Below are 24,713 nucleotides of genomic sequence, written 5' to 3'. Positions count from 1 at the left end.
GCCAGGGTGAGCGACACTGTGTATGCAACAATTTGTGATTCCCAAAATTACAAAGATGCTATCGAATTACTCAAGAAGCTGTATAATAAACAGCCGAACGAAATTCATGCTCATCACCTATTAGCCACTCGACGGCGGCAGCCCGGCAAAACTACGGGACAGTACCTGCGTGAATTTCAACAGCTAGCCAGAGCCTGCAACTGCAAGGAGGTGTCGGCTACTCAATACACCAACGACCTTATTCGGGACGCGTTCGTGGCGGGAATCGGCTCATCCTATATTCGCCTGCGGCTGCTAGAGCAGGGTAACCTGGACCTGGCTAAGATGGTAGAATTGACCGATGCAATGGAAACGGCCTCCAGAAGTCTCGAAACCTACCCCACCGACCACGTGGGAACAGCGTGGCAAGCACAGCCACCGCCTCAACTGTACTCGGCGGCTCCTCGGATCTGCGCGATAATGCTCCCAACTTCAGACCTGACGGCTGCGGCAGCTCCTGGAGGCCCACGGTGCTATTTCTGCGGATTGGTGAAGCATCCTCGCCAGAGATGTCCGGCCAGGACGGTGTTTTGCTCCGCCTGTGGAAAGAAAGGGCACTATGCAAAGGTGTGCCGAGCGAAGACCCCTTCCAAGCCCAGCAGTGCTGCGTGTGACTCCCCAGGATCCATCTCCTCGTCTCCGGCCTCGTCGATGTCTTCAGCCACGTGTGATCCACGGGCGCCGCCATTTCCTATGATGACGACGCAAGCCACGTGCGACCTGCGGGTGCCGCCGTTTTCAACATCATCGACCACGTGCGATTCATGGGCGCAGCCACTTTGGTCGATACCGGCCGCAGAAGACCAGCAGGGGTCCTCGTCGTCGGCTATCTCAGCTGCCTGCAGTTACGCTCGGGATCCAACAGTGGCGTCAATCATCCTGGACCAGGCCAAGCCTCACAGACTCGACAAGTCCATGATGGACATAGAGGTAAACGGGCGCCTGGCGCATTGCCTGTTTGACAGCTGGAGCACGGAGAGCTTCATCCATCCGGATACAGTAAAACGGTGCGCTGTCCGTGTGCAAACTGTCAGGCAGACAATCTCCATGGCGTCGAGGTCCCGATCTGTCCCCGTTCTTGGGAGCTGTGTGGTAACCTTAACGGTGCGGGGCACAGTCTACGAGAACTTCAGGCTCCTCGTGTTACCGCACCTTTGCGCTCCGGTACTCCTGGGGCTAGACTTTATGGTCCACCTGAAGAGTGTGACACTGCAGTACGATGGGCCACTCCCTCCACTTTCAGTGGGAGAATAGCAGCCTCCAAATTGTCCAGCGCACTCCACATGCGGCCTCTCAACACTCAAAATTACCCCGCCTTCCCTATTCGAAAATCTCGTGCCAGGCTGCAAGCCCATCGCGACTAAGAGCAGGCGTTACAGCGCTGAGGATCAGATCTTTATTAGATCTAAGGTTCAGCGGCTCCTCAAGGAAGGGGTCATTCAACCTAGCACTAGCCCATGGAGAGCACAAGTCGTGGTGGTTAAGACTGGAGACAAGCCCCGGATGGTCATAGACTATAGTCAGACCATTAATAGGTACACGCAGCTGGACGCGTACCCTCTCCCGCGCATATCTGACATGGTCAACCAGATTGCGCAGTACCGGGTGTTCTCCACCATCGACTTGAAGTCAGCCTACCACCAGCTCCCCATTCGCCCAGAGGGCCGCAAATACACGGCCTTTGAGGCGGATGGCCGTCTGTACCACTTTTTAAGAGTCCCTTTCGGCGTCACTAATGGGGTCTCGGTCTTCCAGTGTGAGATGGACCGAATGGTGGACCAAAACGGGCTACGGGCTACCTTCCCGTACCTGGACAACATCACTATCTGCAGCCATGAACAGCAGGACCACGACGCAAACCTCCATAAGTTTTTACGCACTGCGTCTCTCCTGAACCTGACCTATAACAAGGAGAAGTGCGTATTTAGCAAGCACCGCCTAGCAATCCTCGGATACCTGGTGGAAAACGGGGTCATCGGCCCCAATCCAGACCGTATGCATCCCCTCCTTGAACTTCCCCTACCCACAGGAATCAAAGCACTGAGAAGATTGTTAGGCTTCTTCTCGTACTATGCACAGTGGGTCCCCAATTATGCGGACAAAGCCCGTCCGCTCATAAAATCTACCTCTTTTCCCCTGACAGCAGAGGCTCACCTAGCCTTTGCAGGGATAAAAGCCGACATCACGAAAGCCACGATGCACGCTGTTGATGAGTCCATCCCTTTTCAAGTGGAGAGTGATGCATCTGATTTCGCCCTGGCCGCCACACTTAACCAGGCGGGCAGGCCCGTCGCCTTTTTCTCTCGCACCCTCCAAGGCCCTGAAATTCGGCACTCCTCTGTGGAGAAAGAGGCTCAGGCCATTGTGGAGGCCGTACGGCATTGGCGCCATTATTTGGCTGGCAAACGGTTTACCCTGCCCACGGACCAGCGGTCCGTGGCCTTCATGTTCAACAACACGTTAAAGGGAAAAATTAAGAATGATAAAATCTTGAGGTGGAGAATCGAACTCTCCACCTACAACTATGATATCATGTACCGCCCTCAGATGCCCTGTCGCGTGGAACATGTGCCAGTGTGCAGGAGGACCGGTTACAGGCCCTCCACAATGATCTCTGCCATCCGGGGATCACACGGTTTTTCCATTTTGTAAAGGCTCGGAATCTGCCCTACTCCATAGAGGATGTCAGGTCGATAACTCGAAGCTGCCAGGTTTGTGCAGAGTGCAAGCCGCACTTCTACCGGCCTGACAGGGCACACCTCATTAAGGTCACTCACCCTTTTGAACGACTGAGTGTCGACTTCAAGGGGCCCCTTCCTTCGACAGATCGGAATGTGTATTTCCTCAACGTGGTTGACGAATACTCCCGATTCCCCTTTGCCATCCCCTGTTCTGACATGTCCTCTGCCACGGTCATCAAAGCCCTGCGGAGTCTTTTTACCCTGTTCGGCTACCCCAGTTATATCCACAGTGATAGGGGTTCGTTGTTTATGAGCGACGACTTGAGGCAATACCTGCTCTCTAAGGGAATTGCCTCAAGTGGGACTACGAGTTACAACCCCAGGGGTAACGGACAGGTCGAGAGAGAAAACGCTACAGTCTGGAAGGCTGTTTTACTGGCGCTAAGGTCTAGGGGTCTTCCAGTCACCCGTTGGCAAGAGGTACTTTCTGATGCGCTCCATTCAATCCGGTCCCTCCTGTGTACGGCAACCAACGCTACCCCACATGAGCAGATGTTTACCTTCCCTAGGAAGTCTTCCTCTGGGACCTCACTGCCGTCTTGGTTGACGTACTCAGGGCGGCATGTTAGGGCCCGCAAGTCCGACCCTTTGGTTGAACAGGTCCATCTCCTCCACACCAACCCTCAATATGCCTATGTGGCATATCCTGACGGGCGAGAGGACACGGTCTCTATCAGAGATCTAGTGCCTGCAGAGGACCTGGAAACCCCTGTCACTCCCGCACCCCTGGTTAGGATTCCTTTGCCCATTCTCTCCCCTCCTAACACAGCGCGGGCAGCATCGGGACCTCCACTTAATCCTCTTACTCCCGTGTACAGCTTGCCTGAGTCCAGGAGATTGTCGCCACCTCGAGGTCGACAGGCGTGTGAGGAACTGGAGGAGTCAGTGGACACCACCTCGGAGAGAGGGTCATCACCACGGTCACCAGAACCGGCACTGGAGCCAGTGCTGCGGAGGTCGCAGAGACGGTGCGGACCCCCGATACGGCTGAACTTGTGAACACGTGGACAGTTCGTATTGTCTCCTTACCCCACCGGCCTTTGTTTTTAAAAGGAGGGGTGAATGTGGTGAACCATAGATGGGTACTTGTACATATGTTACTCTTGTTACTGTTGGGGTTAGGGTTTGGGTGTTCCACCTGTTATTATTGTTTATGTGGTACACTCCGTTCGGCTCCGCCTTCTTACAGGAGTATCAAGGTCACTGCTACTTCCTAGTAGCCCTTAGTCTGGGATAATATTGTTAAGTAGTGTGCTCCAATCTTGTTGTGAATAAAAGCCTTTATTCCCGGGTACGTCCTAGCCTCCCGTGTGAATCAATCGCGCATCAGTTATAAAGAGAGGTTTAAGATGTCTGCGAACACCCCTGCCAGCTGGTCCGCACAGGATCTGATTGCTCGTCTGGATACCTCAAGCGGGCCAGTCTTTTTCTGTGGGTTGACCTTTGAGAAGGCTGCTCTGATATCTGCAACGGGGATCCTGGATATCAGTTCGTCCAAGGCTTCCGGGGTGGAGGGCATGCTCTCACTGACCTCTTGCTCAAAACGGGCATAGAATGCATTGAGCTCATCAGGGAGGGGTGCGTTGGTGCCGGCGATTTTACATAACTTCATCTTGTAGCCTGTATGTCTTGCAGACCTTTCCATAGTTAACAGGGGTCCTTGTGCCTAGCCTGGGTCTCTAGCTTGGTCCTGTACTATCTTTTGCAAAGTGCAGATATCAATCCAAGAAAATCGTCTCCCTCTCCTTCACCAGGACAAGGTGACCAACAAAGATCTGAAGAAGCACCATCACAGCTTACAAATGTGTACAGCGAGTAGTCCCCTGTACACCATGATGACATGGCTACTTAAGGGGCCATATGTTGGGAGCGCAGAGGTTCTGCCTGGAGTGTGGGCAGAAGTACAGCATGTAAGAGATGCTCAGGATACTTAATTAACTATTGTTATTATAAGTCCTTGGTCATCAGTCATTGGGACTCAGCACTTGTACATGGTGTCAGTAGTTGGCAAAATGGCACAGGGACTTTGCTGCTCGTGTTCAATGAAAACATTATGGACAACTGAGAAAAGTTTGAACAAAAGTGGCACATCTATTGCGGTGCCAGTTTATTAGACAAGAAGTACAGGCATATAATTACTAAATTTAGCAGGCCCCGAGGCTTGATTTGTTTGTTTTCCAAATGGAGGAGGAGAAAGAAAAGCTAGCCTGAGTCCTTTAGGGAGCTTCCCCATGAGCTGCGCACATCTTCGTCATCAGAGATTAATTAACCATACAGGACAGACTGATTCTGCATGGCCAGTGATTAGGCATCCCTACCTCTACCCAAAAGTACCATACCCAGCAACTCCACCAAGGCGGCATGGTGGCACAATGGTTAACACTGCTGCCTCACAGTGCTGGGTTCGATTCCTGGTTTTGGTCACTGTCTGTGCGGAATCTGCATGTTCTCCCTATGAGTGGCTGGGTTTCCTCCGGGTGCTCTGGTTTCCTCCCACAGTCTGAAAGACGTGCTGGTTATCTGCATTGGCCATGCTATATTCTCCCTCAGTGTACCCAAACAGGCACAGGAGTGTGGCAACTAGGGGATTTTCACAGTAACCTCATTGCAGTATTAATATACACTTACTTGTGACAGGCAGACAGACAGACAAACAGAAAGAAAGATCACGAATGAATCACTATACGAGCTGTCCATGTATGCTGACATGGAGAGGCGAGTATCCAGATGTGCACCATGCAATGCACTCAAGCTGCATAAAGTCAAAGAACCATTGCACCCAAGTCCTGGGCCTCTCATAGTCATGTACAACAGCTGATATTTTTGAATGGAATGGTAAACAGCATTTGGTCCAAGTCGACTTGTATTCTTCTGGGTGGTTTGAACTCGACCACCTGCCAGACATGAGGATAATAATGGACAATTAATCTCCAGTGAGCTTTGGAACTTTGCACACAATGGAACTTTGAGCACATCACCAGCCCCCTATACCCATGGTCCAACGGCTTGGTGGAACGGGCAGTATGCTCAGCCAACACAATCTCCATGAGAGATGTGCCCAGGATCACGAAGATTATTATGCTTCACTCCTCAGCCTGTGAAATCAGGGCCTGTCCTGATCAGTATAGAGACTGTTCTCCAGGTGCATCAGGACCATCATTCTTACTGCCAAGCTCCTCTTGCATTCAAATATTGAAACAAATATGAGTGGCATCTTCATGGAGCACCGACTAAGAGGGAAAATGTACTTTGATCGAAATGTTCACAGACTCGCCCACTTAACACGTGGTCAAATTATCCAGATCTAGACCGCATGCAGCCACGACAAATCAGCAGTGGTACACAGCCATGTCACACAGCCAAGCAGCTATGTGGTAGCCTCAGATGATGGCCACTACATACAAAACCGGTATCACCTACTGCAGGTATCGAAACCAGCCCCAGCAACCAAAGTACCCTGGCCATCCAGCATACATTATAGGCCCCCTTCACCAGTGGAAATGGAAGCTCCTCCAAAGGCTTATGCAGCAGGTCATACAGCCATTAGACACACCAAAGGAATGCTTGATATTATCCACACTGAGGACATTAGCCCGAGAGCACCTCCAGCACAGCCAACAGGCAAAATCATACACTTAGGGCTACGTCACAGACTACTGCACAACTGGCCTTCATCTTTTAAACAACAAAAGGGAAAAGGGACGGAGACACGATGGGCTATGCACCAGCTGCAGCAGCCAAATCTGTGTTTCATACAATGTAAATAATGTGTTGTTAGCCTGTTCAATTTGTATGTTGTAAAATAGTTCATATCCAGTGACTGTTCATGCACACTGTACATTTCAGTACCGTAAGAAGTCTCACAACACCAGGTTAAAGTCCAACAGGTTTATTTGGTAGCACAAGCTTTTGGAGTGTCGCTCCTTCTTTACCTGAAGAAGGAGCAACCAGTTGGACTTTAACCTGGTGTTGTGAGACTTTTTACTGTGCTTAGCCCAGTCCAACGCCAGCATCTCCACATAATTTCAGTACCAGCACTTGTCCTAACTTAAATACAAAGATGTAGACCGAGTTGTCACGTGGACACCATGATGACATGGCTACTTAAGGGGTCATGTGTCGGGAGTGTGGTGAGTTCTACCCATAGCGCAGGCAGAGTTACACCATTCAAGAGCTGCTCAGGGTACTGAATTACTATTATACAAGTCCTTGGTCACCAAACATTGGGACCCAGTATTTCTGTGTGTACTGATAACCAGTGCAGGCACACGGGTCCTGCATGTATTTAGAGAAGGTGAAAAAGTATCATGGCACACGTTTGCAGGAGGAGGGATCAGATGCAGAGACAGATGTAGTCAATTGTTCTTGGAGGAGGGAGGACAGACACAGCCTTGCTTCAACTATAGCTGATTTTTTTATTTGTTCATGGGATATGGGTTTCGCTGGCTGGGCCAGCGTTTATTTCCCAACCCAAAGGGCATTTAAGAACCAACCAAATTGCTGTGGATCTGGAGTCACATGGAGGCTACATCAGGTAAGGACAGCAGATTTCTATCCCTAAAGGACATTAATGAACCGGATGTTCTTTTTTACAACAATCAACAATGATTTAACAGTCATGATTATACTTTGAATTCCAGATTTTTACTGAATTTAAATGTCACCATCTGCCACAGTGGGATTTGAACCCGGGTCCCCAAACCAAGACCCTGGGTCTCAAGATTACGAGTTCAGTGACAATATCACTACGCCACTTTCTCCCCAATGATTCATTTCATCATCTGAGGCTGAAAATAGTAAAATAAAGCATTAAGTATAGAAAGAATAATAGTTGAGCAGATCATGTGAATTTTCATGTCCAATTTCTGTTGCTGGTATTGGTCAGACAATTTTGAAAATTATAGTTACTTGTTGATGCTCCGTGATTTGGCCATTACAAAGTGATTTGACTTTTCAACCAAAAAATATCAAGGGCATGGGTTGCCGTCAGCATGTTTCATCAGGCAGAGAATTATCATTAATCAGTGACAGAAGGTTGTGAGGTATTTGACTGAGACTGAATTTATGGAGCTTTCAAGAACTGAAGTGGCATTTTCCCCAATGATGAGAATGTCCTCGCAGGACTTGTTTCTGAGGTCATGGTATAGATATGTTCAATGGTTTCTGGGTTAAGCCTATTGTGGTGATATTGGAGGTAGTTGTGGGCTGTATTGATGCAGTAGCACCATTACAAAAAAGGAGAACGCCATAAGTGTTGGGCAAGGACTAGTAGGCTGCAAGAGAGCAAATTGAATAGTGCTAAATTAATCCTGAAAGTCCTTCAGGGCATCTATGGAAGCAATTGATACCATTGTGTTCTACCTGAAGTCATGATGATGCATTGCAGGCCTGCCACACATAACAGAATATTTTTCCAGTCATATCATACTTGTTGCATGATAGGAAACCTTCCAAGTCATTAAAACGTTTGAAGACATTCACATTATACTAAATAACCAACCAATTAGATTTTGATTGTGACACCCCCTGTTGTCTGACTCAATGAAGCTGCATTTTTGGTTGCAAGTATAACAGACCAAAATGGGAGGAGAGTTGGAGTGCATTTGTGTGCAACTGGCTGATCATAGAGACATCCCAATAGTGAGTTAAATGGATGAGAGCTATGGACAAACAGGTTCATGCATGTATGTCTGCTCTCTTCACTGTACAACTACTGCCATAACCATGGGTCTCATTCACCTAATTTTCCTTGAAACCGAGGAGCAAAAGGAAAGAATACAAAATAGAAGAACTCTTGCTGTCTAACAACAGGGTTTGCAAAGCCTACAGTAGGCAGTATCAGAGTGGGAGGCTATTCCGGGCACCGACATCCAGGGAAGGCATCCCAAGATGGGAACTGACCGTCAGCACATTCAGGGGACAAAAACTAACTACCTTTCATGTCTAAGAGATATCTGAAGATGTCCCAGGATTTGATTATCTATGTATGTCACATTGTTCTTCATGACATGGATTTGGTGGGAAGCCCATGCAAGTGTCCCAGAAGATTACAGTGGTGCACAATTTATACCAGCAGTGCCTTCCAGGGCAGGACAGGTGACATATATGGCTTTTCACATGCTGTCATACATAGGTACATAAAAAAGGTGATCGGTGCCCTATTTTGTTAGCTCAATGATTTCATAAACTGCACTTTTGATAATGACAGCGAGGCAGCAAGGTCAGCCTCTTTCGGTATCATTGCTGCATTTCCTCAAACTCAAGGTGCCATTGACTGTATTCATGTTGCTATAAAAAAACTCCCTGGGAACAGCCAGCTGCATTTGCAACTGGTTAAAGCTTTCAATGCTTGATGTACAACTGGGGTGTGACTACAAAAGAATAACAATGTTGTGCTCATTTCTGAGGGAGCTGTCACAATGAATACATGTTGTACAACTCATTGCTCTGAGAGCTTTTTGAAGCCACAGCCCCAGTTGATGGATGGATCCTCAGTGACAAGGGCTATTCCCTGTGCATATGGCTGATGATACAAGTGAGGCATCCCTAGTGCAAAATATAAGAGCACTGCAATGAAGATCATGCCTCCAGAACTATCAACAGATAGCAGCACATCATTGGGCTTCTTGAAATGTGCTTCTGTTGCCTTGACCAGTCTGGAGGCACTGTCCAATAGGCACTTCAGAGGATGTCACGAATAGTGGCCTGCTGTGCACTCCACTATTTCTATGTGGACATTTGTTGCAAGGAGATGCACTCATCAACAAAAGTGAAGTTAATTCCATCACAGTCCTGACTTGAGCCTTGTAGATGGTGGGTAGGCTCTGGGAAGTTAGGTGAGATACCCATCATGGAATTCCCTGTCTCCCACCTGTTCTTGTAGCCACAGTATTTATATGGATGGCCCAGTTTTGTTTCTGGCCAGTGATAATCCCCAGTTTGTTGAGAGGCACAGAATCATATTCACCAATCTTATCAATCACACTCATACATTGACATACATGCACTAGATCCCTGCTTTAGACTTTATTACTTTTTCCCCTATTCTGACCCCACCGACTAACTTATTATTCCCTACTCTTGCGCTATCTGTAATATTAGGGTTTTTAATGGTTAACGTGTGGGTCTGTGCGTCCTCCATAATGATAATGTAAGAGAACACATGACAAGGAATTGAGAAGGAGAATGTTCATAGCTTCAGCAGTGCAACAAATAGCCATGGATGGATGTACATAATTCAGTTATATACAACAATCCAGTTATTGTTTGAATATACTAACCATTCCTCAGCTAAACTAACCAACATACAACACTTTCTATCTTTCCCAGTATTCTGTGCACCTTGGTATTCCACTCTGATATTTCCTGCTGGTTCCTACACCCCTGTAAAGTTAATATAACCACTCCCAAATAGCACCAGCAAATCGCTGGCAAGGAATTCAGTCCTGGCTCTATTTGGGTGCAACCATTCAGCCTGTACAGGTGCCATCTCCTCTGGAGCCAATCCCAAGAATCCAAATCCCTCCTTCTAACACATCTTTCCAGCCATACGTTTTTCTTTGTTATCCTCCTATTTTCATGCTCATGTGCGTGTTACTGGGAGTAATCCGAGGATTACTACTTTTGAGGTCCTGCTTACTAATTTCCGACTGAACTTCCTATATTCTGACTGCAGGACCACATCACACTTTCTGTCTATATTGCTTGTACCAATGTATACCATGACGGCTGGCTGTTCACCCTTCCGCCTCAGGGTGCTCTGCAGCTGTTCAGTGCCATCCTTGATCCTGGCACCAGGGAAGCAACATATAATCCTGGATTCACATCTGTGGCCACAGAAACATCTGCTTATTCCTCAACTGTAAAATCTTCTATCACTATTGTTCTTCCAATCTTCCTTGTAATATATTACTTATGATTATATAAATATTATAATTACAGTATCACAAACATGCTTCAGATACCATGATATTCTTCATAAAGTCACAGGGAATCAAATAGGCAAAACATCAAATTCATGAAGGTGCAGTGTAAAGGAGATTAAAAAAATTAAAGTTTACTTATTAGTCACAAGTAAGGCTTACATTAACACTGCAATGAAGTTACTGTGAAATTTCCCGAGTCGCCACACTCCGGCGCCTGTTCAGGTCAATGCACCCATCCAACACATCTTTCAGACTGTGCGAGGAAAAGGTGGTTTAGAAATGTGGGAGCACCCATTCTGAAGGGGTGAAGACTAAATACTGAATGCTGAAGTGCAAGGCTCCCACGTCCTCATTAACATAGGTCCAGTATTATATACTATAGTGGCGGCATGGTTGCACAATGGTTAGCACCGTTGCCTCACAGCATCGGGTTCAATTCCGGCTTGGGTCACTGTATGTGGAGTTTACACTTTCTCCCTGTGTCTGCATGGATTTCCTCCAGATGCTCCAGTTTCCTCCCACAGTCAAAAGGTGTGTGGCTTAGGTTGATTGGCCATACTAAATTGACTCTAGTATCAGGGAATTTAGCAGGGTAAATATGTGGGGTTACGGGAATAGGGCCTGGGTGGGATTGTGATTGGTGCAGACTTGATGGGCCAAATAGCCTCCTTCTGCACTGTAGGGATTCTATGATTCTATGGATTCTATAATAGCCTGCTAACAAAGACAGAAGGAAGAGTGAGGAAAATTAACTGTTTCGCATGTCCAGCAACTCCCTCAAAAACAGTTTAGTTTGAAATAGTGGGGGCGATTCTCCCAAAAGTGCTGAATTGACGGCAAAACTGGTTCAGATCACGCCACTTCTGACAGGTCAGCTTCTCATCTGAATCTCTGCACTTTGTGCACTGAAGAGGTCCTAGTCATGAATCTCATTAAAAACCCAGGGGGGCGGGGCCTATTCACACCAGAGTTTGACAATTCTGGAGCTCTGCGCATGTGCAGTGGCCCCAAACTGTCAAACTCCCGTTTGCTGGCCAGCTCGATCACTAGCTTCTAATTGGTCATTTTCTGCTGCTCCAACTTCCAATTGTGGACCCACTGGAGGGACAGCAGTGCTGTCCCTCCAGCCCCATCCACTGCCCAATTGTGACCCCCACAACGATTCCCGGGCCAGCCCTGACCCTGCCCGGAGCGCCCCGATGTCCAGGCCCCACCCCCCAGCAGTGGCGATCCCCCCTCACCCCGGCAGACCCCCCCCCCCGCTGACTCCACTCCCCAGGGTAAGACCCCCACAGAGGCAGCCCCCCCAGCAGCCCACCCCCCCACCCAATCCACCCCAATCGCTGCCCTCCCTCCATCCCAGATCGATCCCAATGCAGAGTGGCAGCGGGACCCCCCACCCCCACTGAATGTCCCTCGACCCTGTCCACAATAGGCCCTGCCCCCTTTGTACTGCCTGATGCCCAATGGACAATGCCAAGATGCCCCCTGGACATGGGCACTTTGCCCCTTGGGCAGTGCTTGGGACACAGGCTGACACTGCCAGTGTGCCCATGCCCAGGGGTCATCACCCCCTAGGGAGCCCTGATTGCCCCCCTTCATTCCGGCGGGCTCTCCCGCTAGCTCCCTGAACGTGGGGAGCTAGTCTGAACCCCACCAGAATGAAGCATTCCTGGCGGGGTGGGACCTGAAAGATCCCAATAATAATTAAAATAGATTAAAAATAGATTTAAATTACTTACCTGCCTTCCCACCGGTTTCCAGCGTGGTCTGGCGGGCAGCTTCTCGCCGGCTCTGGGAGATGCGCATGCATTCCCCGTGCATGCGTAAATCCCCCTTCAAGGCTGCAGACGCGCATCTTCCGGCCGGACCGGCCAGAAAAGTGGTGGGCGCGGATGGGAGAATCGCGGCCAGTGGGTCCACAATTGGAAGTTGAAGCAGTAGAAAATGGCCAATTAGAAGTCAGGGTGGGCTTTGGAAGACACTTGGGACTGATGGTACAGGAAACTGAGGGGGTGACAGTGGCAGCAGTGGAGATTGTTGGCGTGGGTGATGATGAGAAAGGGGGAAATCAGGATCTGGCCTTTTAATGGGGGCGGGGGGATTGAGGGAACACACTGCTCTTCCTGGATCCACATTTGGGGATGTTACCATCATAGTTGGCAGAGCGTTTATCCCTAAGTGCAGCCCACAATGGCATAGGCTGCCTCAAACAAAATTAATGCTGGAGGAGGAGACTTAAGCCAGTGTTTAACTCCTTATTTACAAATGCCAAGGTGTAAGAATTGCTTCAGGTATAGGTGGGGTGGTACGGTAGAATTGAGACAGATTCTAAATAGCACACATGTGTCTATGTGTCTACGTCTATGACTCTATGACATGTGGTTTATAGAGGCAACACAGATGTTGAAGCCTAGCTGCCTCAGTCAGATCTGAATTTTGCCAATGTGATGTCCAAACCATGACTTGTGCACTTTGGCCCTGGTAGGAGACGGCCTAACCTTTTCAGAGTTCTTTGGAGAGTTAGGGTACTCTTTTGGAGAGGTAAAAGAGGTATTTCACTCTGTCTGCTCACATAAACTTGAGGGCTGCATGGTGGCACAGTGGTTAGCACTGCTGCCTCACAGCAGCAGGGACCCGATTTGGAATCCCAGCTTAGGTGACTGTGAGGAGTTTGCATGTTCTCCCCGTGTCTGCATGGGTTTCCTCCAGGTGTCCTGGTTTCCTCCCACAGTCAGAATCATGTGCTGGTTAGGTGCATTGGCCATGCTAAATTCTCCTTCAGTGTACCTGAACAGGTGCCGGAGTGTGGCGATTACAGTAACTTCACTGCAGCGTCAATGTAAGCCTACTTGTGACACTAATAAATAAACTTCAAAACTTTAGACATCATTATAATGCTGTACAACGGATTTCACAACTCATAGCAGTTCAGAGTTTTGACTGCTCCAGGGGCTTATAAAGTCTTTGAAGTAGAACTATGAATAAAAATGCTTGTTTTTTTTTAAAGGAGTTGAAGGAAATTAACTGTAGGTTGTAGGATCATTTTTTAAAAACCTATAGGTTTAAATATAGGTTCTATAGGTCTTAGTTTCACTTTAAACTGTACCTGCATTGTAATTGAAGTTTTATGACGTGAAAGCAATTACAGGCTTTTGAAAAGCTATGCTGCTGCTTAGCAACCAGTGGCACACCCAATGACAGTAAGAACTTTTGAGTAAGTTGTAAGCTGGACACATGGAAAGGAACTGCAGAAAACAGATTTTCCAAAGGAATGGAAACTGCCACTACATGCAGAAGAATGAAATATGGGGAGAAAGCAAATCTCAGGAGCTAAAGGACAGAAAGTCCCAGAAAGACAAAGGAACAAGGAACTGGAATTTGAACAAGGCATAGAAGGGAGTTAAAGAAAGGAGCAGAGATATGCTCCTAGTTAAAGACACAGCTGTAACGTGCAGATGTGGAGAAGTCGGCTAGCGAGAAGCCAGAAATCCGAAGCAATCCTAAGATTGGTGACCCCTTCATACAGTCCAGGAAGCAGTGGTCTTCTGTTGGCATGGTTGAGTACCCGAGAGATAACATGGAAGCTTCAATATACATGGTGTTCTAGGACAGAGGAATACTTAAAGGAGTTGAAATCTTGTATGTGGCTGTTTGGTGAAGGTACTTGAGAGAGAACCTAGTGTAGGAGAAGATTTAAAAGTGTCTTCTTTGAGAGTGGTGATTGGAAAACCTCATAAGAAAACCAGAATTCCAGTGAGACCCATTGACTCATGTAATAAGTATCTGGGGGATTTGATGAGAAATCTGCAGAAGTTGTTTTGGGTGGCATCTGGTTTCAGAGTGTGAGGTGTCTGGCCATGTTTCACCTATTGGTTTAAATGAATTGTGTATTACTGAAAACATTAGAGCATAAGATAAATTGTAAATTGTATTATCCTTAGGAATTTATCTCTGTAACAGTATAGCTGAGGTGAATGAGTAGTGTATTACAGTTAATCTTTTCTGGTTTAACAAAAGTATTATTCTTCTGTTAAAAGTTGATTGGCAATCCTATGATTCTGTTCATCCACATCTCAAAACAACAAAATAAAAGTTATAATCTATTGAGTCAGGGTTCTGCTCTGGAACCTGACTGCCCAGTAGTAACCTCAGCTGGGATTGCAACAGTATATACTTTATCCCTGAGTTAATTTGAGTTGGTTTATTTGGTTTGCCTGAAAGAGAGAGAGCGCAGATGGCGTTGCGTTGTGCTTGGGTGATGTTCAGGGCTGTCTTGTGAGTGCGGCTGATGAATCTGGTGTTGACGCACCTCCTGATGGCTTGGGCATACATGTCAAGTCGAGGGCAGCGGCCTTCCGGAGGAGTCCAATTTGACTCTTTCCTCTTCGGTTGCTGCACTGCGGATCTCTATGTCGGCTGTTCTGGTTCATCGGCTGTCTCATTGTGTTCGCTGTTGGTCTCTTGGGGTTTGTGGAAGAACTCCCGCAGCCTCATTCGCCTGATGAATTCATATATCGCATATCGACACAGACATCAAGTTTCTACAAAGATGCAAGAAAGCAGACAGTCCAACACCGGCATCTCCACATCCTGAGGGTTGCCCATGGTGGATACTGGATGTATTGGCATGGAAGATAAGGGCAAAGGGTTGTAGGTGGGGAGGTATTGGATTGCATGAATTAGCGAAAATTCAGACCTAAATTTATCAAAAAAGAAATGCATTCCCAACCAGCTATCACTTTACAATTAGTAAATTCTGTTTGAAAGAAAGGTAATAGGATTATGATATGATTAAAAACATGCAAAGCAAGAGAAGATTTTAAAAATAGTAATTGACATACCGAAAAGCTTTCAAAGAAGACTCAGGGATGTGTTCTTTGTCGTAGTTTATTAGTGAATCCAAAAATGCATCCACTTTACCCATCATAACTTTGGCAGCTTTCCAGCTCTTATCCTTTGGAACTTTTCCACTTGGTGCTAAAAGAACCATCACAGCAGCAGACACAAGCACTACAGCATCTGGTGGAGAGCCAAAAGATTTCAGCTCTGTCAAGTTGTTCTAACAAGAAACAAAAATCTGATTAATAATTTAAAACAAAATATGAAAACAAATAACCTGACAGAACATCTTTCTTGCATTCTCAAGGCAAATTACTCAACAAAAAGGGCTAAAGAGATTTTTTTTCACTTCTCTCACCAAGGCACTTGTGCTTAATTAAGAGTGCTGAGTAGTCATGGGGCAAGAGGAAGTATGGAATTTATCACTCTCGAATGGGCAATATTTCAATTTCTCTGGTGACCCAAGAAATTCTCTCTTTACCCTAACAAAATTGGCATGAAATGTTTAAAAAAGAGTTATGAACTGCCTGAATCTGCTTCTAATTACAACAATAACTTACATCCATAAAGTGCCTTTAACATGGTAAGACATCGCAATGCATTTTATAGGAGTGTTCTGAAATAAAATTTGACATTAAATATGGAGAAATTAGCAATGAAATCAAAAGCATGGTAAAGGTTTTTAAAAGTTGTTGATATGAATTCCTTCAAAAAGGAACTGGATTAAAACCTGAAGGAGACAAATTTCAAAGATAGTGGGAAAGAGCAAGGAGTCAGACTAGTTCTTTGAAAGAGTCCGTGCAGACTCTCCAGACAAATAGCCCTCTTCTGAATTTTACTATTTTTTCAGTTTCTGAAGGAGAGAAAAGTGAGAAAAAATAAACTGTTTTAAAGACAAAGACCATGGTGATTTACTGGCGGTCATCTGATGAAGATGAGTTTTAAGTTTTGAACTTGCTTTTTTAGACTCAGTTGGCAAAGAACTGAGAATGAGGAAAACTGCCCAAATGGTGCTCTCCTTACCTGGCCTGTAACAGTGTGGTTATCAATATCCAGCTCATCTCAGTGGAACTTGTCTGTTTTTGGAAACCTGAGAGGCTGAGCCAAGAAGGAATACCCTGGCTCTACTGTCCTACATGCTGAAGCTCTGTTGGTAAAAATCTCCATACAAAGTGTAAACAAATAGGGTCTCTGCAGAGATGGGTCCTCTAATTTAATTAAGGATATAATTGCCTTGGAGATAGTTCAGAGGAGGTTTAACTAGATTAATACCTTGAATGAGTGGGTTGTCAAACCAGGATTGGTTCGACAGGCTGGACTTGTTTCTACGGGAGTTTAGAAGAATGAGAGTGATTTGATTGAAGCATATCAGACCCTGAACGGTCTTAATAAGGTGGATTTGGAAAGAATGGCCGTGATTCTCCCATTGCGACCCACAACTTTTCTGTCGGATCGCGGTGGGAGATATGCGTCTGCGGCCTTGAAAAGGGATCTGCGCATGCGCCGGGAACGCATGCACATTTCCCAGGGCCGGCGAACAGTCGCCGGTCAGACCAGGCTGGAAACCGGCTCGAAAGCAGCTAAGTCATTTAATTGTTTTAAATATGCATGTTAGTTAATTATTGGGACATTTCAGAACCCGATTAAATCTCCCACCCCGCCAGGAGTACTACATTCTGGCGGGGTTCAGACTGGCTCCCCACGTTCGGGGAACTAGCAGGAGACTCCGCCGGAATGAATGGGGGGCAATCAGGGCCCCAGGGGGTTGGGTGGTGCCCCCTGGGCATGGGCACGTGGCAGTGTCAGTCTGTGCCCATTGGCACTGCCCAAGGGGCAAAGTGCCCATGCCCAGGGGGCACCTTGGCACACTGCCCATTGGGCACCAGGCAGTGTCATGGGGCGGGGCCTATTGCGGGCACAGCCTAGGGGCAATCGGTGGGGGAGGGGGTCCTGCTGCCACTCTGCAGACAGGATCGATCTGGGATGGAGGGAAGACAGCAATTGGGGTGGGCTGGGATGGAGTGGTCTGCTGGGGGGGGGGGGCTGTCTCCAGGGGGGGTTTGACACCCAGGGGTGTCAGCGGGGGAGAGGGGATCAGCCAGGGTGAGGGAGGTGGGGGAAAATCGCTACTGCTGGGGGGTGGGGCCTGGGCATTGGGGCGCTCCGGGCCGAGAGGGGGTCAGAGCTGGCCCGGGAATTGTTGTGGGGACTGCGATCGGGCCGGGGGGGGGGGAGGGGTGTGTGGGGGGGGGCGGGGGCTGGAGAGGCAGCACTGGGGGGGGGGGTTCCGGGCTGGCCAACAAATGGGAGGTTGACAGTTTGGGGCCACTGCACATGCGCAGAGCTCCAGAACTGTCAAACTCCGGCACAAATAGCCCCCCCCCCCCCCCCCCCAAGGTTTTTAATGGAACTCCTGACTGCGACCTCTGCAGTGCACAGACTGCGGAGATTCAGGTGAGAAGCCGAACTGACAGAACAGTTGGGATTTAGAACAGTTTTCCCACCAATTCAGCACTTTTAGAAATCATAGAAACCCTACAGTACAGAAAGAGGCCATTCGGCCCATCGAGTCTGCACCGACCGCAATCCCACCCAGGCCCTACCCCCGTATCCCTACATATTTTACCCGCTAATCCCTCTAATCTACGCATCCCCCGCGGGACACTAAGGGGCAATTTTAGCATGGCCAATCAACCTAACCCGCACATCTTTGGACTGTGGGAGGAAACCGGAGCACCCGGAGGAAACTCACACAGACACGAGGAGAATGTGCAAACTCCACACAGACAGTGACCCAAGCCGGGAATCGAACCCAGGTTCCTGGAGCTGTGAAGCAGCAGTGCTAACCACTGTGCTACCATGCCGCCCTTTTGGGAGAATCGCCCCCAATGTTTCCTCTTGTGGGTGAGTCCAGAACTAGGGGGCACTGTTTCAAAATAAAGGGTTGCCTTTTTAGGACAAGAGATGGGGAGAATTCTTTTCTTTTAGTGGGTTGCCCAACTTTGGAATTCTCTACCTCAGAAGGCAGTGGAGGTGGGACGATTGGTTATTTTAAAGTCGGAGGTAGTTAGATTTTTGTTCGTCAAGGGAATAAAAGGTTGTTGGGGATGTATAGAAATGTATAATTAGAAACACAAATAGTTCAGCCATGATCTTAATAAATGGTGGAGCAAGCTTGAGGAGCCAAATAGCCTACTTCTGCTCTTATTTTGTATGTTCGTATGTACATCTACCAGAACTAGCTGAACATTTTCTGATGAAAATATCAGCACCCTGCAAACTTTATCCTTTTTATAAAGCCTTTTCTCAACTGCCCATCTCTGCAGAGACTGTGTGTGCTGCATACGTGTGAGTGTGTGCGTGTGTGTGCATATACATCTGTGTGGGGTATTTTAAAAGGGATAGCTAGCTATACTTCCATGTTATAAATTGTATGTTAACCAATTCTTGCAACTTGTTTTTAAAAATGGTTTTGTTTTATAATAAATCAGTCTGACTTTAGTGAAAGAAGCCTGGTTACAGTCTCTCTTATTCAACATCTAACAGTAGCAAAGGTAAGTAATTGGGCATTTTGGAGAGCGAATTTAACATTTACACTACTGTTGTGACTTGTGGAGCAGTGGGGCTAGGTCAACTGCGCACTCTTCCATCATGGTCGTAACATAGATTGGAGGCTCATACGGTATATTTGAAGTACAGACAATGTGTGATTGATTCGACATGAAATAAAATAGTTGAAAGAATAAAAAGACAGGTTTCTTATACACTAATTAGTAAACCAAAATGGTGTTAGAGTTTAGAACCATAGAACATTACAGCACAGAAGCGGGCCTTTTGGCCCTTCTTGGCTGTGCCGAACCATTTTTCTGCCTTGTCCCACTGACCTGCACCTGGACCATATCCCTCCACACCCCTCTCATCCATGGACCTGTCCAAGTTTTTCTTAAATGTTAAAAGTGAGCCCGCATTCACCACTTCATCTGGCAGCTCATTCCACACTCCCACCACTCTCTGTGTGAAGAAGCCCCTCCTAATATTCCCTTTAAACTTTTCCCCCTTCACCCTCAACCCATGTCCTCTAGTTTTTTTCTCCCCAAGCCTCAATGGAAAAAGCCTGCTTGCATTCACTCTATCTATACCCATCATAATTTTATACACCTCTATCAAATCTCCCCTCATTCTTCTACGCTCTAGGGAATAAAGTCCTAACCTATTCAACCTTTCTCTGCAACTCAGTTTCTCAAGTCCCGGCAACATCCTTGTAAACCTTCTAAGTCTTTTCTCGAGGTGGAAAAGTTAACCCTGACTGATTTACAAAAAGTAAGCAAGGTTAATTTAATGGAATTGGCAGTTAGAATCAACGGCGGGGTGAGGAAAGCAAACATAGTTAAGGTAATAGCTCGCAGTTGGAAATTAGAAGAGATACAAAAGAGACCATGGAGGAGATTCTCCCATCCTGCTGCGCTAATTTATTAGCGCAGTGGGCCAGGAGATTTTAGCAGGGCCGGATGAGCGTGATCCATGCTGGGCATTTGGTCCCAAGCTCCTCTCCCAGCGTGGCGCCGTCAGCTCCACACTAGAAATACGTGTGGAACTGTATTAGGTATGCAAGGGGGATTTTAATGTAATTTGAATGTGATTAGCGGGCTCAGGACTGAAGTCTCCAGGCCCGTTAGCATCTCCCTCCCCACCAGAGTGTTCCACTCCAATGGGGTCTACAGTAGCTCCCTATTTTCGGGGGACTAGCGGGCTGATCCCGCTGGAGTGAAGAAGGGCAACCCAGAGGGTCAGGCAGCTGGTGGGGGGGGGGGGGGGGGTGCCCCCTGGGCATTGGCACGCTGTGCCAGCCTGTGCTCCCAGCACTGCCTAAGGGGCAAAGTGCCAATGCCAGAGGCACCTTAGCACTGCCTGTCGGGCATGGGGTGAATGGTGTAACTGCGTAACAGAGTAACTGTCTGGGGGTGGGGAAGAACATTGGAGATCGGGGCGGGGTGGGGCTGGGCCCAGGAATGGTCACGGGGCCAGCGATTGAGCTGTCCAACAAATTGGGAGGCCATCAGTGCGGGGCCACTGTGCATGCATCGATTTCGGCACTGACTGATCGGCGCCCGCACAGTGGCCTGCTCAGTGCGCTGATTTCAACCTCTCCAGCAGGGATAGGCCCACCCCCTAGTTTTTAATGGTATTCACGCTGGTGGCCTCTGCAGTGCACAGAGTGTGGGAGAATCTTCTCTGAACCCCCACTGAGAAAAAGAACGTGAATTATTCCAGTTTTCACATGAATTCAACACAAAGAATTTTTTGGGGAGAATTCCGGCCCATGTTCTTCAGGGATGAATCAATTGAGGAATGAGCTAGGATTCAGTTGCAAATGAAGCACCTTGAACTGTTAAAAGAATTGGAATTGAAATGGCTTGACAGAAAGGAAAAAGAAAAAGAGCATTTAAGAAGTTGGAACTTGAATTTCAAACAAAGGATAAGGATAAAGTAAGTGAGGAGAGTGCTATGTATTGACCAGGAACTATCACAGAGAGAAGTAATGAGGTGCCCCACTAGTCGCTTGTAGTAAAAACATGATGCAGGTTTATTAAGAAGGTCTTGCTACTTCCAGGTCTAAGATGGAAGAGCCACAAAAGCCTGCAAATTTCTCTGCTTATTTCACTAAAGATCACGTGATATTATACCATAAGAGATGCAAATACTTTAAATACATAACATCCCTCCCCTTTTATTTCTTTAGTCCCCCAAACGACAACTTTTCCAAATGCTTCAACAATAGACCCAATTAAACAATAGATACATTAGTTTGCACTATTATTTTCAATATATATACACGATTATAAGTTAGTCTCTCATGTGGACATCTATTTCTTTTGGGTTGTACTTGGCATTCTGGAATTTGGTTACTCGAAAACTTTTAAGTGTCCTCTTTTCTTCTGTTGTTAATTCTTTCTGTGAAACTATTTCAGTGTCAGTTCCTATTGGTGTTGACAATTCTTCAGAAATAGCATTTGAATTTGTCTGTGTTTAGTCTCTGTTCATATGTAACATTATTTAATATTTCTTATGTAAATATTTTTGATGAAGCTTCAGTGATCGAACTTCTTGAGGCTAATATGTGGTCAGCACGACATCGCCAAACTCTCATCATCTGTTCGTACATAGAGTCATAGAGGTTTACAGCATGGAAACAAACCATTCGGCCCAACTTGTTCATGCCGCCTTTTTTTTTTAAAAGCTAATCCCAATTGCTCGCATTTGGCCAATATCCCTCTATACCCATCTTACCCATGTAACTGTCTAAATGCTTTTTAAAAAGCCAAAATTGTACCCGCCTCTACTACTACCTCTGGCAGCTTGTTCCAGACACTCACCACCCTCTGTGTGAAAATATTGCCCCTCTGGACACTTCTATATCTCTCCCCTCTCACCTTAAACCTATGCCCTCTCGTTTTAGACTCCCCTACCTTTGGGAAAATATATTGACTATCTAGCTGATCAATGCCTCTCATTATTTTATAGACCTCTATAAGATCACCCCTCAGTCTTCTATGCTCCAGAGAAAAAAGTCCCAGTCTATCCAGCCTTTCCTTATAACTCAATCCATTAAGTCCCGGTAGCATCCTAATAAATATTTTCTGCACTTTTTCTAGTTTAATAATATCCTTTCTATAATAGGGTGACCAGAACTGTACACAGTGCTCCAAGTGTGGCCTTACCAATGTCTTCTACAACTTCAATAAGACATCCCAACTCTTGTATTCAATGTTCTGACCAATAAAACCAAGCATGCCGATGCCTTCTTCACCACTCTGTCCACCTGTGACTCCACTTTCAAGGAGCTCTGAAATGTACCCCTAAACCTCTTTGTTCTGTAACTCTCCCCAATGCCCTACCATTAACTGAGTAAGTCCTGCCCTGGTTCAATCTACCAAAATGCAATCATCTCGCATTTATCTAAATTAAACTCCATCTGCCATTCGTCAGCCTACTGGCCCAATTGATCAAGATCCCGTTGCAATCGGAGATGACTTTCTTCACTATCCACTACGCCACCAATCTTGGTGTCATCTGCAAACTTACTAACCATGCCTTCTATATTCTCATCCAAATCATTAATATAAATGACAAATAACAGTGGACCCGGCACTGATCCCTGAGGCACACCGCTGGTCACAGGCCTCCAGTTTGAAAAACAATCCTCTCCAACCACTCTCTGGCTTCTGTCAAGAAGCCAATTTTGTATCCATTTAGATACCTCACCCTGGATCCTGTGAGATTTAACCTTATGCAACAACCTACTATGCGGTACCTTGTCAAAGGCCTTGCTAAAGTCCATGTAGACAACATCAACTGCAGTGCCCTCATCTACCTTCTTGGTTACTCCTTCAACAAACTCAATCAAATTTGTGAGACGTGATTTTCCACTCACAAAGCCATGCTGACTGTCCCCAATCAGTCCTTGCATCTCTAAATGCCTGTAGATCCTGTCTCTCAAAATACCTTCCAACAACTTACCCACCACAGATGTGAGGCTCACTGGCCTGTTGTTCCCAGGCTTTTCCCTGCAGCCCTTTTTAAACAAAGGCGCAACATTTGCCACTCTCCAATCTTCAGGCACCTCACCCGTGACTATCGATGATTCAAATATCTCTGCTAGGGGACCCGCAATTTCCTCCCTAGCCTCTCATAATGTCCTGGGATACATTTCATCAGGTTCCGGGGATTTATCTATCTTGATGCGCTTTAAGACTTCTGGCATCTCTTTCTCTGTAATATGTAGACTCCTCAAACATCCTAAGTCCTAAAAGATTTATCCGTTGTGCTCAAACCATGACCCCTAGTTCTGTATTCCCCCACCATCAGGAAGATTCTTTCTGAATCTACTCCGTCTAATCCTGTTAGAAATTTATAAGTTTCTGTGAGAGGGGATCTCACTCTTCTAAACGCCGATGAAAATAATCCTAAATGATTTAGTCTTTCCTCAAATGACAGTTCTGGCATCCCAGGAATCAGCCTGGCAAACGTTCACCGCACTCCCTCTGTAGCAAGAACATCCTCAGATAAAGACACCAAAACTGCACACAATTTTCCCAGTGTAGCCTCACCAACACCCAGCGAAACATCCTAATTCCTATACTCAAATCTTCTTGCTAAGAAGGCAAACATACAATTTGTCTTCTTTACTGCCTTTTTTTCTATGTTTCTCTGTGACCGAAGTAATTTATGGATGTTTGGAAAAAGTCACAGGCCGTAATTCTTCCAAAATAATTCTAAGTGTGAAAACGAGAGTAAATCATGCTGGCATTTTCAGTGGGAGTTTCAAAATGAATCTTATATACTCTGTGCACTGCAGAGTGCACTGGTGTGATTCACTCCAGAATTCAGGGGGTGGGGCCCATCCCCACCTGGGAGGCTGGCAGCATACTGCTGAGTGAGCCACTGTGCATGTGTTGATCTGTCAGCACCAAGGTCGGCGCATGTGCAGTGGACCCACACTGCCAGTCTCCCGATTGCTGACCAGCTCAATCGCTGGCCAATCTTGCGACCCCTGTAAAGCTGGCCCTCCAACACCCCACGGCCCGATTGCTTGCCCACCAACTTGTCCAGCCCAGCCTCCACCGCCCAACCCAAAGCCCCCGCAGCCCCGATCTCCCGCTCACAACCCCCCCGGTTCCCCCTCCCCCAACCGACAGTCCCGAAACCCACATCCAGTCCTGATCCCGCCCGACCCCGATGGCCAACCCCGATCACTGGCTTCCTTCCCTCCCCGATCTCTATGCAGAGTGGCAGCGGGACCCCCTCACCCCCATCGATTGCCCCACCAGGTCCCGCCTCATCAGGCCTCGCCCCCTCGGCACAGCCTGATGGGCAGTAAGTTCCCCTTGGGCATTGGCACTTTGACCCTTGGGCAGTGCCCAGGGCACAGGCTGCACTGACAAGGTGCCAATGCCCAGGGGCCATCACCCTGCACCGCCCGACCCTCTGGAGGCTCCTTATTGTCCCCTCCTTCACTCAGGCGGGGTCGGGCAGCTAGCTTCCCGAAAGTGGGGAGGTATAGTAATCCCCATTGGAGTGAACAACTCTGGCGGGGGAGCGGTGGAGGGTGGAGATGCCACCGGGCCTGGAGACTTCAGTCCTGGGTCCGCTAATCACATTAAAAATA

At 47.3% G+C, this 24,713-nt stretch overlaps 1 protein-coding gene across 1 annotated transcript in view; it reads right to left on the bottom strand.

Annotated features, from left to right (window-relative positions):
- The window catches only part of LOC144501720 (dynein axonemal heavy chain 17-like), an 832,067-nt gene that overhangs the window by 215,164 nt on the left and 592,190 nt on the right, over positions 1 to 24,713 (bottom strand). The window contains exon 60 of the mRNA XM_078225682.1: positions 15,550 to 15,767. Coding sequence (XP_078081808.1) covers positions 15,550 to 15,767 — 218 coding nt within the window. The remainder of the gene's footprint in view (positions 1 to 15,549; positions 15,768 to 24,713) is intronic.

Source organism: Mustelus asterias, chromosome 12 (assembly GCF_964213995.1).
Source record: "Mustelus asterias chromosome 12, sMusAst1.hap1.1, whole genome shotgun sequence".
NCBI lineage: Eukaryota > Metazoa > Chordata > Chondrichthyes > Carcharhiniformes > Triakidae > Mustelus > Mustelus asterias.
The sequence above is the reverse complement of the archived record's forward strand: the minus strand, read 5'-3'. Positions and strand labels throughout refer to the sequence as shown.